The sequence below is a fragment of the Falco punctatus genome, assembly GCF_963210335.1.
Source record: "Falco punctatus genome assembly, chromosome: 7".
Classification (NCBI taxonomy): domain Eukaryota; kingdom Metazoa; phylum Chordata; class Aves; order Falconiformes; family Falconidae; genus Falco; species Falco punctatus.
The window spans coordinates 71,322,885-71,336,360 of NC_137587.1; the positions used below are offsets into that span (position 1 = coordinate 71,322,885).

The window sequence follows — 13,476 nt, forward strand, 5'->3', positions numbered from 1 at the left end:
GCACCATGGAGAAAAGGCACATTGTGCCATGCCGGCAGATCCTGGGACCACCTTCACCACAGACCTCAGGGTTTCTACACTGGAAAATGCCCAGCAAGCAACAGTTTGCCCTACACGCTCGCACAGATGTTTCCAGGCTTTCACAGCCCTAGCTGCTGATCATCCCCAGCGGACAAGCCCCAGCCCTGCCTCCCTGTCCCCTGGCATTGGTGCAACCAGCCTGCCCGGCGCTGCCCCAGGGAGGTGCCCTGGAGAAACCAGATTTCGCAGCCAGACGAAGCTCCAAAGCCACCTGCAGCCGCTTTCTCCCCCCTTTTCCAGGGAAGCAATGCCAAAGCCTCTCTGCTTCCTGGAAGGGCTCTTTGGGACCCCAGGTTCACCCCACAGCAGTGCCGAGCAGAGAGGCCTCCCTCTTAACACAGACCAAAGCATGACCGGCTAATTGAGTCCCCTGGCACATACATAATGCATAAGGAGGCAAGTTCTCCTTACCCAAGCATCCTGTTTTATTTATTAAAACACTCTTTTATTTATTGTGATATCATCCTAAAACCCAGGCAGCATTACCCTGTGGATTCTTTGACATCATTTTATACTTTCAATATTAGGAATGCTTTCTTCCCAACACTTCAGCGAGCCAAGGTGCCCCACTCCCTGCCTTCCCTCATCAGCGCAGAGTCCTGGCTCCTCTCCCCACACTGAGCATCCCATGGAGGTGATGCTTGTGCATGTCACCGCTAAAGAGGTTTCCCCCCATCCCTGAGGCTTTTAGAGAGTTATCAATAGGGTGACAGCTCTTCAACCCTTCCTCTGTGTCCCCACAATCTCCGTTGTCCCCTTTGTGGATGCTGGGTACTCACACAACAACGTATGGACACGGCACCCGGCCCTCCTGTGTGGTCGGCAGGTTGCTGGCACTGTGGAGGGTGACAGTGATGGCTTCCTTCCCCAGGCGGGCCACATGTCCCTCACCAGCCACCGGTACATGCTCGGGCTCCTCCATCCCAGCGGGGGACTTGGATACCTGCCAGGAGCAAGTGGGAGAGATGTCAAGGTTGGGGGTGGTTGGCTGCTCCTGCAAAGCTGTAGGCATGTCCCTATCACCCAACCTTGTCCCCATGGCCCCAGCTGGATGCTGAGAGCCCAGATGGGGGATATGATGTCCCCAGAACATTCCCATGACCCAGACTTGTCCCCGCAGTCCCTGTTCAATGCTGAAAGCCTAGATGGAGGAGAACAAGTTGGGAAGATGGTATCCCCAGCACGTCTCCATCACCCAAGCCAGTCCCCAAGAGCTTTGCTAATGCTGAGAGCCCAGACGAGGGAGAACAAGCTGGGGAGATGGCATCCATGGCACATCCCCATCACAGCTGCCTCTTCCCTGTCCCCAGTGCCCAGCTGTGGCTCCGCACCATGGATGTCACTATGCCATGGCAGGGCCACCGTGAGTGCTGGGCTCGCTGGGAGGACACCCAGCAGCATGACAACATCCTGCATGGGGCGAAAGCAGTCCAGCAGCCCTGCTCAGCAGGGTCCATGGGGGCCAGCTATGCCACGGCCCAACCAAAGACCCCAAGCCAGGTCACCAGAACAGGGATTAACCGTCTAAAGCACCTCAATTTCCCCCATGGCCCTCTGACCTGCAAACAACCCTCCCCAGCCCCTGTCGCCCCCCTGCTCCCTCTTCTCACCACCCCAGGCAATTCTGCAATTTATAGGGACTCCACAGGAACTGGGATCTCAGCCCAGTCTGGGGGGAAAAGGGGAGAGCACGGCAGCTCCCCCCACCCCAGCTCATTAATTCCCACCAGCTGATGTGATAAGGCACAGCAGAGCCGCAAGCTGCCGCTCCTCACTCACGGGGGACCTTCCCCGCACCCATCACACCCTGTCCAAGTGAGAGACAGTGCCGTCCCCCGTCCCCCACTGCCTGTGGCCTCACCCTGCCACCGTTTCGGGCAGCTTTGATGCATCTGATACTGCATAGGGCTGTGGCTACAAGGGGTTAAACCCACCCCGCACCGATTCAGACCCTGCAAAGCAAACCCTCCATGCATCCATCCTTCTGAGCTCCTGGGGCTGAAGCAAAAGCTCCAGCCCAGCGACCACCCTGCGGGCTTCTCAAAGCCACTGCCTGCAAATCCCCTCCGACACGTGGCTTTGCCTCCAAAACAGGGTAATGAGGGGCTGGTTTGTCCTAAGCCCTCTCCCTTGTCTGTCCTGAGGCTGCCCAGCTGCAGCAGTGATGGGCTTGGCAGCGGTGAGGTGACCTGCCACTATGGGGGGTAACAAGCCCAACCCAAGGATTGCTCGTGGGGTGGAAACCTGGGTGCTCTGAGCACCAACAACCTAGAAAAAACATTTAAATCTGCTTTTCCTCCAGCTTAGCTTTTTGCTGTCAGCTCAGAAGCCAGCTGGGGCTCGGGGCTGGGTGCTGGGGACAGGCTTAGATCCGTGACAGCCAGAAAGCGGCACTGAAGGAACAGAAACACGAGGTAGGGGAGGATTCCCCAACCAGCAGAGTGGAACGGGGAGAAGGATCCCAAACTCACCTCAGCTCCAGCCCTGTGGCAATTATCCCCCTGCCCAGTGATGCTGATGGAGAGGGGAAATTACAGGGTTTCTTGACCTGATGTGGGATGTTACCCATCAAGTCACTCCCCACAGGCACAGTCTCACCCTGCTGGCAGCCAGAGCTGCTCCACACCCTGCCCAAGCACCCGAGCTCTCCCTGCACCCCAAAAGCATGTGGAAAAGCATAAACACTACCCTAAAAAAAAAAAAAAAAAAAAAAAAAGAAGAAAGCAAGCAAGCAAGCATGATTTTGCCCCACCCCAGCACCAGCAAAGAGGACAACTGCAGGATGGAGCTGGGGAAAGGAGGAGGAAAGCACAGGCTCGGGTTTAGGACCCCTGGGCTGTATCAACACAAGCTGCATCACAGAGGGAGGGCAAGGGGGACTGGGGGCTTTGAAGAGGCAGAGTGCTGGGTCTGCAGGCAGGGCAGGCAGCAATGCTCCCCCTGGAGACCTCTCTCTCTTTTCAAGAGACCATCTCTTCAGGCCCTGGATTTTTAATATTTGCACCCCAAATACTCACTAAAAACTCAATCCAGAGGAATTCCAGCTGGCAGAGCTGGGAAACAACCTTGCTTTGAATTGCATGGACACCTCCCAGCTTGCTGATGGAGCTCTCCTGCGGTGGTCTCCGGGCCCTCAGCTGGATCATTGTCCCGCACCACACCCTTATTTACAGCTCCAGATCACTATTTTGGGACATTTTCCTATGTTTTCCCCTATTTTCTTTCACATTCTGCATAACAGAAGCAGGTTTCTTAGCACATCTTCATACCCACCACTAACATTTACGTCTCCCTAAAAAAACAAGTAGGTTTTACCGCTAGCAATGGTTACAGCATGATAATTAGCGAGCAGTTTTAATAGAAAATTCACAAGCAGTTAAGCTAAGTAAAACTCAGCAGGAGAAAAAAACATTTTAAAAATAGCAGGTGTGAACAATGCCAGGCTTTGCAGGCAATTGGTACATGAAACCCTCAGCAAGGCTGTGATTAACTACCAAAAAAACCCTCCAGTCACTACTCAAAGCCAGGAGGAAATTCAGTATTTCTTCCAGAAAGGAGGGCGCCTGTGGTTCCAGGTAGAGCCCACGCTTCTTTTTCAGCTCTCTTACTCAGTGGGAAGCAAAACTTCTCTGTCCTTGCCAAACCAGGCGCTCTCACCCAGTAGTTTGCAACCTGTAGCTTGCGGAGGTGGAGAACAAACAAAGTTCCCATGTCCCCAAGGGTCTCAGCTGGGGACACCGCATTCAAAACATTTTGAGCTCCCTTGGAGCATCACCAACTCCTGTGGAGCATCTTGAGCATTTCAACACAATCCGCTGCCCTGATCCCACGCAACACCTTAACCCCAAGCCACCCTTAAAGCATCCTTAAGGATGATTATTAATTATCCACACTGCAATGTTGCGGGGAGGTTGATTAACGGTGCCTGAGCTGCCATCATTGTAATTTGTTTTTCTATCAACTCTTTATCATCTCGAAAAAAGCATTGGGGCCCAGGCAGCTCCTCTACAGCAGCGCTCAGCCAAGATTAAATTGCTTCTGGCTGCGAGCTGACAAGACATAAATAGCCTCAAGAGCCCGGCGTTTAGTTCAGGGAGGACAGCCCAGGCTGGGAGCCAGCAGGGACCCCCAGGCATGGCACTGTGGGGGCTCCTCCATCCCAGCTTGGGCCCTGCCCACAGCTGGAGACCACAGCTGCATCATCCCTCTGGCAGAAGGGCGGTGCTTGTTGGGTTCTCCTTGGATTTTGATTTCTCTGGTGCACCGGACGGCACAAGACCGGAGGTGAGTGCCTTGGGGTTGTACACCTGCAGCGTTCACCTCCGCAGCCCCAAGCACAGCCCTGCCCATGCACCTTGGGACGATGCACTGCTGCTCTGCATGAGAAGACACCAGCCCCTGGCCTACCATGGAAGGACTGGGACCCTCCTGGTCCTTTGTAGTGAGCCCCACAAGCACCCCAGGTCCAGCTAAAGCCAGGAGCAATGCTGCCTCGGGAGCGGGGACCCACTCTTCTACTGCAGGAGCGTTCGCAGCCCTGAGCTCCTCCCTGCCCCTGGCAATTTACGAGCAGCTGTTTGGAATGTGTCGGCTTTATCCTCCTCCTGAGACTTCATAAAATAATAGTAGGCTCCATGAGTGAAGATGGACTGGGGCTGGTGTGAGTTTTCCTATGTGATGTCTCCCCAGGCTCCTTTCAAGCTTCCTTATGGCAGCTAAACACCAGCAAGCTGCTTCCCCTCCCCTGGCAGCCCAGAGGATGGGAAATAAAGTGCCACTTGGCTTTAAACAAGCGGCAGGATCGGGCCACCAGTTACACCTCCAGCTCTGTGCCCTGTGTTCATGTCTGAACATGAGGGAGGGCTGGAGCATAGCTGGGACATGCTGGAGCCAGGCCAGCCTGAGGATGCTCGGTCCCCAGGTGTCCCTTGGGGCATCCTGGCAGATCTAGCCATCTCTCAGGGCTGGACCTCAGAGCTTTGGGATGTAAGAGCACACCAAGAGCCCCAGGGATGCCACAGAACGGGGCCGAGCAGCCAGCTAGAAGGTGATCAGCTCCATCACAGCAGCGAGCAGGCACACACCTCTGGGCACAGGGGAACTGGTATGGGAAGGGAGATTTTACATGTCATTGGCAGCAAACCAGGGTGAAATACGGGCTTACAGCAAGGACTCAGCAGCTGATGGGTGAGTGGATGCAGCTGCTATGCCCAGACCAGCCTTCACCCAATATGCTGTGCGAGGGACAATTCAGCATCCTGAGTTCATGATTTTCTGGGGGTGGGTGATGCATTGCATCCCAGCTGCCCCATGGTCCCTGCAAGCTCAGGCTGTTAGGGTACAGTGTGACATCCCACATCTGCATGGGTTTGCACCACCCCCCCAAGCATCACAGCTCCTCATCTCTATCTCTCTGCCCCGCTCTCCAAAGCAACCGGAGCCTCGGCGCTAATCAGATTTGAGGCTGTGAAATCTCATTTGAGGCTCTATTAATGCATAGCTGGCATGACACAGGCCCCGGCCTGTCTCCAATGAGCAAAACAAGGAAAGCAATCTAGCTGGGAAAAATGCATCTCCCGGAACAAGCTCGGGGGAGCCAGCCAAACGCAATTACAGTTAAAAGGAAGATTAAAACAGTATCAGCGCTCTTCTTCCTCTGACCCCTGCTCCCACCCATGGAAGAGGAGCACCGAGCTGCACCGATGGGCATCCCCAGCACCGTGGTCCTTCAAGCAGGGATGCAACTGCAGCATGGTGCTGCCCCTTCAAAGCAAGGGGCTTTCGCACGATGCCGTGATCTCCCTGCACCAGTGGAAGGCATGTGAGCTCATCCATAGTTTGCTGATGCAGCACAGGAAGGTGTTATGCTGCTGGATCGAGCTGCGGATGCTTTCGCCCTCTTTGCTCAGACACTGCTGAGGTTTTGCTCCCTGATGCCTTGAGGTGGCTTGGCATGGGATGGGAGGAGAACACAGTCCCCCTGTAATGACCCCTGCAATTAGCATTGGACTGAGAAGCCCCCGCTCTTGAAAAAATAGCCTCTAGGATGACACAGAGTGGGTGCACAAGGCAAGGAAAATCCATCAGCTTTCCAAATGGAAGGAGCCAGCACACACATGGTTTCCATTTCTAGGAGCCAGCAAGCGTATCCTCCCCCCTGCAAAGGCTCTAGACTGACAAGCACAGCTCAAAACACAGCCCTAAGATAAACAGCCATATGGTTGGAGAACTTCAGCTCCACCAACGGCCCGAGGCAGCCCAAGCTCGTTTTTGAAGCAAACCCAATTGTATTACAAGGGGTATTTCCCAACACCTTCATGCAGCAGGTTCAAACCATCCTCCAAGGAGAAACAGCTGAGTGGTTAAAGCCCTTTAGCAGATCCCCAGCAAAACAAAAGCAAGGGGAAGAAAAGCAATGTAGGAAAGCAAACACTGTTTTATTCATCATTTCATCCTGCCAGCCCCAGCCCTCCCCACTGCTCCCGTAACCCCCATTGCTGCAGGCAGACACTGCTGCTCTGCTCCCATATCCAAGGCAGCAGCAGGGAAAGGAAGGGATTTTGTCCTTGGAATTGGGCTGAGCTTGATATATTCTTATTATTATTTTTAAGCAAGTTGTTTCCTCTAGGGGACCCTGCGGGAGCTCGTTAGAGATCACAGGGTGGTTTTGAGGCGCTGGGAGGGAGGATGCTCTCTCCCATCAGCACGCAGGGATGTCGACTCCAAGCCGATTTCCCTGGGGAGCCCCCATTGCCGCCAGCTGGGAACCCCTTTGGGCTAAAAATTGCCAAATTCATTTTCCTTCCATTTCTGTAGAAAACTCCCAATTCACCTGTCAAATAATTAAATGGGCCAGCAGCCCAGCACCGCCTCATCTGCTCCATTAGGAGAGTTTTACACTTTCTATATTTATCAGTGGCACCAGTGCAATTTCCCCCCCTCCTCCTTCCCCTCCCCCCCCCCCCCCCCTCCAGCCTCTTAAAAAGGAGCAATTTTCTCTTTTTAACCCCATTTGCTTTTCTCATCATGGCAGTTATTTGACACTTAAAGGGACATGATGACTTAAATTGCAGGAATTAGAGTTAGCAGCCTCTCCTCCTGCCTGTGTTTCCTCTGAGCATCCAAAGAGTTTGTGCTTTACAGACAAGTAAATTGAGGCACAGCCTGAAAAACCTCTTGAGGATCAGTCTTCTCAACCCAAAAAGATTGTTCTCCATTTTAGCTAAGAAAATGAGAAACGCCGCTGTGCACTGGCCCATTTCCATGCCAGATCTCCACCCGGGTAGGGAGAAGCATGCAGAGAACAAGACTTTTGGACCAAACTGGGCAGCCTCAGCTCCCAGATGGTATGATAGGGGATATAAATTCCTTGCATTATATCATTAGGAATATGCATTTCACATCCAAAAAACCAACCTTTCAGTAAATCTGAGCTATGCAAGCAGTATCCCAAAGCCATTTGCCTCTGGTCCCCTTTTGGTTCCAGCTCCCTCCAGCACGAAGCAGGGATGATCAAGGGATGCCGAGAGCCGGGGCGTTGCTGGAGGAAGGCAAAGTCCCTGATGAACCCGTCAAGGCACACTCCTCCCTGGGCTGACAGCTTTTCAAAGCCCTACAAATTGTTCGCTGGAGCGGCGTTATTCATCTCACCCACATCCTGGGGCGAGCCCTGCCGGCAAAGTTTGTTTTTCAGCCTCATTGGACTTTCAGCGAGACGAGGCAGCTCCAGCCCCTCACCCTACAGTCAGGGCAGCAGGCTGGGGAAGAGGGCTGGACCCCTGCCACCCTCCCTGTGACAGCTGCTGTCACTGGGATGAGTGATGGATGAGCTGGCCAGAGGACAGACAGGAGACACACGCCATCCATCACGCACTAACAGAGACCTCTGCCCCAGCCCTGCTGCTCCGGCGATGGGAAGGCAGCAGCTTTTATCTACCAACACTGCTCAGTGAGATGGGGCACATCACGAGGGCATCCGCATCCCGGTGCAAGCATCCTTGCCCTGCCACTGCAGGCGCACAGAAATGTGATGTCTCAGCCCAAAACCATCCCCCAGCCCCTCGGCACGGCCGGATGGTTGAGCCAGGCTTGCAGTCGGGTCTGGGTTTGATTTGAAGCATTCAGGAGAGGCCAGGGTTGGGCACTGCTCCCCACCAAGAAGCAGCAGAGCTAGCGAGCTAGTGCAGTTCAGTTCACAGCCAGTCATCCACATGGGACCAGAGGAGAAGGGACCCCGAGATACCCCCATGCATGCATTAAGGAAGCCCCAGCCTGAACCTGCCAAAAAGAGGGGCCAAAAGGCGTCCAGCTGTGGCTCAGACTCTCCCAGGTCCCTGTGCCCGAAATGCACTCGGTGCTTGAGGAGCCACTGCTTTACTTTCTTTATCCTGCTAAAAAAATAAAGGTGGTCTTTATTCCTGGGGAACTTTTGTGCTCGTCCCTGTGACTTGTGTTACACCGAGTGGCTTTGCACCTGTGCATGCTTTACTAGGGAAGCTGTTTGGCTCCATGGGGAATCCAGAGGGATAAAGCACGGTGTCAGTGGAGCCAGGAGCGGGTTTGGTCCCCTTTGCCAGACTTGTTGAAGCTCCACAAGTCACAGCTGGCCTTGCCCAGCAGGGATGGGGTGTGCTTGCCGTGGGAAGCTGCCTGACACCCCTGCGCTTGTGCAGCCTGGTAAACAAGCGGGACCAAGCAGGAACACAAGCTGTGTGCAAACCCATTTGTTTGCTGCAGAAAGGCTGCGATTCCTTGTACCCTGACAGCAACAGATTGCTGTTTTGGGACGGGCGCCTCGCTGCCAGCTGGTCCAGGGAGACTGGAAACAAACCATCTTCCGCGGGCTTGCAACCAAATCCTAGTGCCAAGGAGATCTCCAAAATCTGGCTCCTTCCCCCCAGCACCACGTAGACCTGCTGGAAGTAAAATGGGAATGGTTCCCAGAGGAAGGACAGACTTCTGCTCACCTGGGGGCTGATTCCCCTTAACTGAGCCCTGTGCTCTGCTGCTAAGTCCCCAGGGGTCCTGGCGAGCCCAGTCCCCTCTCCTCCATCCCTGCCGGGCTGGGGGAGGAGGTATCCCTGGGGCTGACAGCTCCAAGGCTCAGCCTCAGCCATCCCAGTAACTGAGACAACATCCGTGGCCTGTTATCGATCTGCTCGGTGCCGTGCCCAGGTCCTGGGACAATTAGGGAGCCGTCTGGCTCCGCAGCGCACACGAGGCATTTGAACAGACAGCAAAGCCTCCTGCTTCGTGCCTAGGAATACATTATCCACAGGTTGCGGCGAGATGAGAAAAATCATTATCCCCGTGCCTTGGCCTTTTGGGTAGAGCTCAGGACCCATCCATCACCCCCATCGTCCTGCAGATGAGATGCTCAGCACAAAGGCAGTGTCAAGGAGCTGGTACCCTGCTGGGACGCATCCTCATGCCTTTTCCATTTGGGGAAGCAAAGCAGATGTGATACCCCAGCATCCAGATGCCTCAGGACACCGGTCCAAGCAGCAGCACTGTGATGGGACTCCTCACCCCTCTGAACTGGCCCGTCTCCATGCCCCAGCATTATTGACTCCCCAAACTATTGATCACCCAAGTCCTGCCTGAATTTAGGAAGATATTTAACCTCTCAAACTTCAGTTTAGGGTTCACCTTCACCACACACTGCAGGATCAACATGTGAAGCTTTATGATGCTCAGGTTTGGACCACCAAGAGCCAAACCAGCTCCAGACTGACAAGCAGCTCCCATAGCTTCAGCTTGCTCTGGGCTGCAGCATCCCAGGAGTGCTCTCAGAGATTAAAACTCCCTCCCAGCTCCACCTGATCCATCCCCCTTCCCCATAACCCAGCACAGCTCACCCACCCTCCAGTAAGTTTTCCATCACTCCAGCTCTCCAAGGAGGGCAGGGAGCCAACATCCCCCCACCTCTCAGCTTTTAATTTTTAAATAAAAACCATCCTGGCAAATACTTGCCGGATGACATCAGCAGCAGGTGATTTATTGCATTCCCTCCGGGGGCCCAGGAGCGAAATTGCATTTGCTAATGCCTTGCCTTACGCCCCTGGCCTGGCTCCGCATCCCGCTCCGCATCCCAGCTGATTGTTATCGATTTCCACAGCTCAAAAGAGTTTCCGTCTAGACGTTTGCTGAGCAAACTCAATCAGGCCTCGCTAATAAGCATTTCTGGCCAGTAAATTTTTGGCTGATCAGGGCAGGGATAGCACATCCACTGGAAAAATCAGAAACTAAATGCTGTGAAAGGTGATGAGTTGCTCCAGGGTCCTGAGGGTTTGCAGTGCTCAGCATCCTGCCTGCAGCACAAGGAGCAGGCAGCGTCCCCGGAAAGTGGCTGAGCAGCTCAGCAGGGCTTGAGCACCCTGTAACTCCTGTGAAATACATGGACCAAGTGCCCCCGAGTCATTAGCAACACATTTATCCTGTACAAGGGAAAGAGCGGAGGCAGGAAGGCATCCTGCAGCACTGCAGCTCCCGGGCAGGGCACACCAGAGTGGAGAGGGATGCCAACCCAATGTTTACCTCAAAGCCACACCAACGTGGTCACCAGGACCAAGAAGCACATGTCCAGCATCGAGGACATTCTTGTGACTGCACCCTGGACACAAGCCACCACCTGTAGAGTCCCTTGTCGCCTCTCCACCATGGAAGCCCTTAGCTGGGGGGCTAAGAGCTGCCAGCCCCATCCCTGAGCTAGCAGCCTTTGCTGGTGGCCCAGAGGCTGCAGAAGACCTTGACATTGAGCCCACCAGCCCCAGCTCTCCCACCAGCTCAGCTGGAGGACGCGAGGGACTCCCTGGAAAATGAAGCAAGCCCAGAGGATGCCTAGGGAGGGTTCATGAGATCAGTCCCATCCCCGGTGCTGTAATCCAGCTTTCTCAAGCAATGTTTTCACAGGTGTATGAGACACCTCTGAAAGCAGCATAGACAACATCTTCATCAGCAGACGTGTTATTCTTACAGCGAGATGCAGGAAATGGAGCCCCTGGGGTAAGGGTTGTCTTTTTCCTTTATTTAGACAGCTTTTAACATAACTAAGGAAAGACAAACGCAGCCTCTCGGACTTCGTTAGCCCTGCCCTATGGCTTCTGCAGTTTTTAGAAGCCTAGGTTTGAGCTGCAAGATGAAACATTTAAGATGTGTCAGTCCCAGATGCCTGCAGTCAGCATTTTAAGAGCTTCTGGGTGGCACCATCCCCTGCCTGGGGATAGCCAGCCTGCAGGGCTGCCTTTTGGTACTAGAAATGCAAAGTTTGATGTCTCATTCCCCATCCCCATGACTAGGCTGGGGACGTGATGGCCTGAGAACAGGAGCAGGGCTGGTACCCAAGCTGAGCCAGGGACAGGATGGAAGTGGCCGTGTCCCCTTGCACCCCTCCAGCACTGCAAAGCTCTGACAGCAAGCTACAACGAACAATAGCATTTTGTAATTAATTTAGGATGGTACCTTCTCCACCGGACGCACTCACCTGTGCTGGCGAGGAGGCCAGATCCGGGCTGTAGCCTGGCAAGGAGAGGTGGAAGCTGCTGTGGCTCAGCACAGCAGGGGCAGGCACTGAGGAAGAAGAGGAGGAGGAGGAAGGATGCTCATCTGCCAAGTCATCCAGGAGCTCCGGGGAGGAGCTGAGTGCAGGGTCAGCCTGCAGCCTCTGAGGGTAAGAGAAGGGATCTGAAGACTCAGCTTTGGGGTCCAGCACCCCTTTCCCAGTCCCCACAGCGTCTCCCATAACATCTCCTCCCACATCCCAGCTCCATCCTCTAACACCTGGGCACAGGACCTCACCCTTCAAGGGCAGAACTTTTGCAATGCGTAAAAAAACCCCATCCTAAAACAGTCACAACCACCCCAACAACATTTATTTCAGACTTAGAGATCCCTCCCCCTCTACATACATCCTTAGGGATTGCTACTCCACAGCCCTAACTGCTTCAGGGAAAAAAAATCAAAACAAAACAAACAAAAAAAAACCCCAAAAACAAACAAACAAAACCCCCAACACCACCCACCACCACCACCACCCCCCGCCACCAACCTAGTCTCGTTTAAAAAAATTATCTTATTAATGAGCTTTTTAGCAGCCCAGCTCCCAGCTGTCTCTGATGGGGGCTGGCTGCTCCCAGCCCTTAAAAGGGTGGGACAGAGGAGGGCAGAGTGATGCTGGAGAGCATTGAAGGTGCCCAGGGACAAGCTATGGGCCTTGTGCTTGGTACATGATGGTTAATACTGTGTTGGACTATGGTGAGGTGGGCAGAGCCAAGTGGATACTCCATAAAAGACCTTTTCCTACAGCTCTGAGCATGGTTTGAGTGGTGGGACCATCTTTACTGGTTTTGCCTGGGTGCCTGCTGTCTCACTAAAGCCCTACCTGCATCTTGAGCTTGTCTCAGCTTGTTTCTGTCCTGCAGAAAGAGGGTCTCTAACTTGAGTTGCCTGCAGGGGACAGGTACTAGGCTTCTTCTCAGCAATGCTGGGGAATGAAGGAGGGGAAACTGAGGCAAGGCTGTGCTGTTTACTGAAGTTATAAAGACCTCTCTGCCTGTTTTTATTCTAGCTGGTACCCATGTGGAACCATCTAGCTAACCTAGGGCCAAATCCTGTCCTACACAGACTGGTCTACTCTTGTTTTGTTGGGGCATAGGATTTCTGGTGCCCAGATCTGGGCTTTCCTACCTTGCGGGAGCGGGTATGGCCCTCAGTGGGCAGGGAGTGGTAAGCAGACTCAGGTGTACGGAGCGAACGGTTGGGGACAAGGATGCCCAGGGCTGGGGATGCTGGGGCTGTGCCTGCTGCTTGCTGGTCTCTTTTCTGGGCGCTGGAGGAGAGCGGAGGGGGTGAAGCCAGCATGGTGGGAGGCTGGTGCTCATGCAGAGATGCAGTGAAGGCCAGCCGGCCACAATGCATCGCCGGCTGCTCGCTGCCCACCCGTAGCAAAGCCATCACAGCGCTGTAGCGGTACCAGTCCTCATCCTTCCTGGCAGAGAGCTTCATCCGGGGCTGGTTGGGGCGGGGGTAGATGGCAAAGAAGGCTCTGCCCACCTGCCTGCTCATCCTCTCTGCCCTCCTGGGGAAGTGCAGGGCCTCGATATGGAGCCGCACATCGTGGTTCTTGTCATTCTTGCAGAAACCTGCCGGGAGTGGTAGGAGGTTAAGTCTTGCTTAGGAGGGCTGGTGGTCCCAGAGCATCTCCCAGGCTCATCCATCAGCAGCCCCGGTTAGCTCTGCTCTTCGAACCCTAGCAAACAGGTTACCTAGCCTGGGTGCATCTAGATCTTAGATATTGGTGGGAGGAGTTTGCATCGGTGGTGGTGTTGACCTCACTCTCCAAGCTGGACCCGCCCCATGCACCCCACTAAGCTCAGGCAGCCTTGGCTCCAGCTCAGG

The 13,476-nt window shown here is 54.3% G+C and overlaps 1 protein-coding gene across 1 annotated transcript in view; it reads right to left on the reverse strand.

The window, feature by feature from the left end:
• CCDC33 (coiled-coil domain containing 33) overlaps positions 1-13,476 on the reverse strand; it is a gene marked incomplete at its 5' end in the record, with an annotated part of 43,974 nt that overhangs the window by 29,791 nt on the left and 707 nt on the right. Inside the window, 3 exons of the mRNA XM_080394291.1 lie at positions 861-1,024; positions 11,564-11,743; positions 12,766-13,220. Of these exons, the coding sequence (XP_080250417.1) occupies positions 861-1,024; positions 11,564-11,743; positions 12,766-13,220 (799 nt within the window). The remainder of the gene's footprint in view (positions 1-860; positions 1,025-11,563; positions 11,744-12,765; positions 13,221-13,476) is intronic.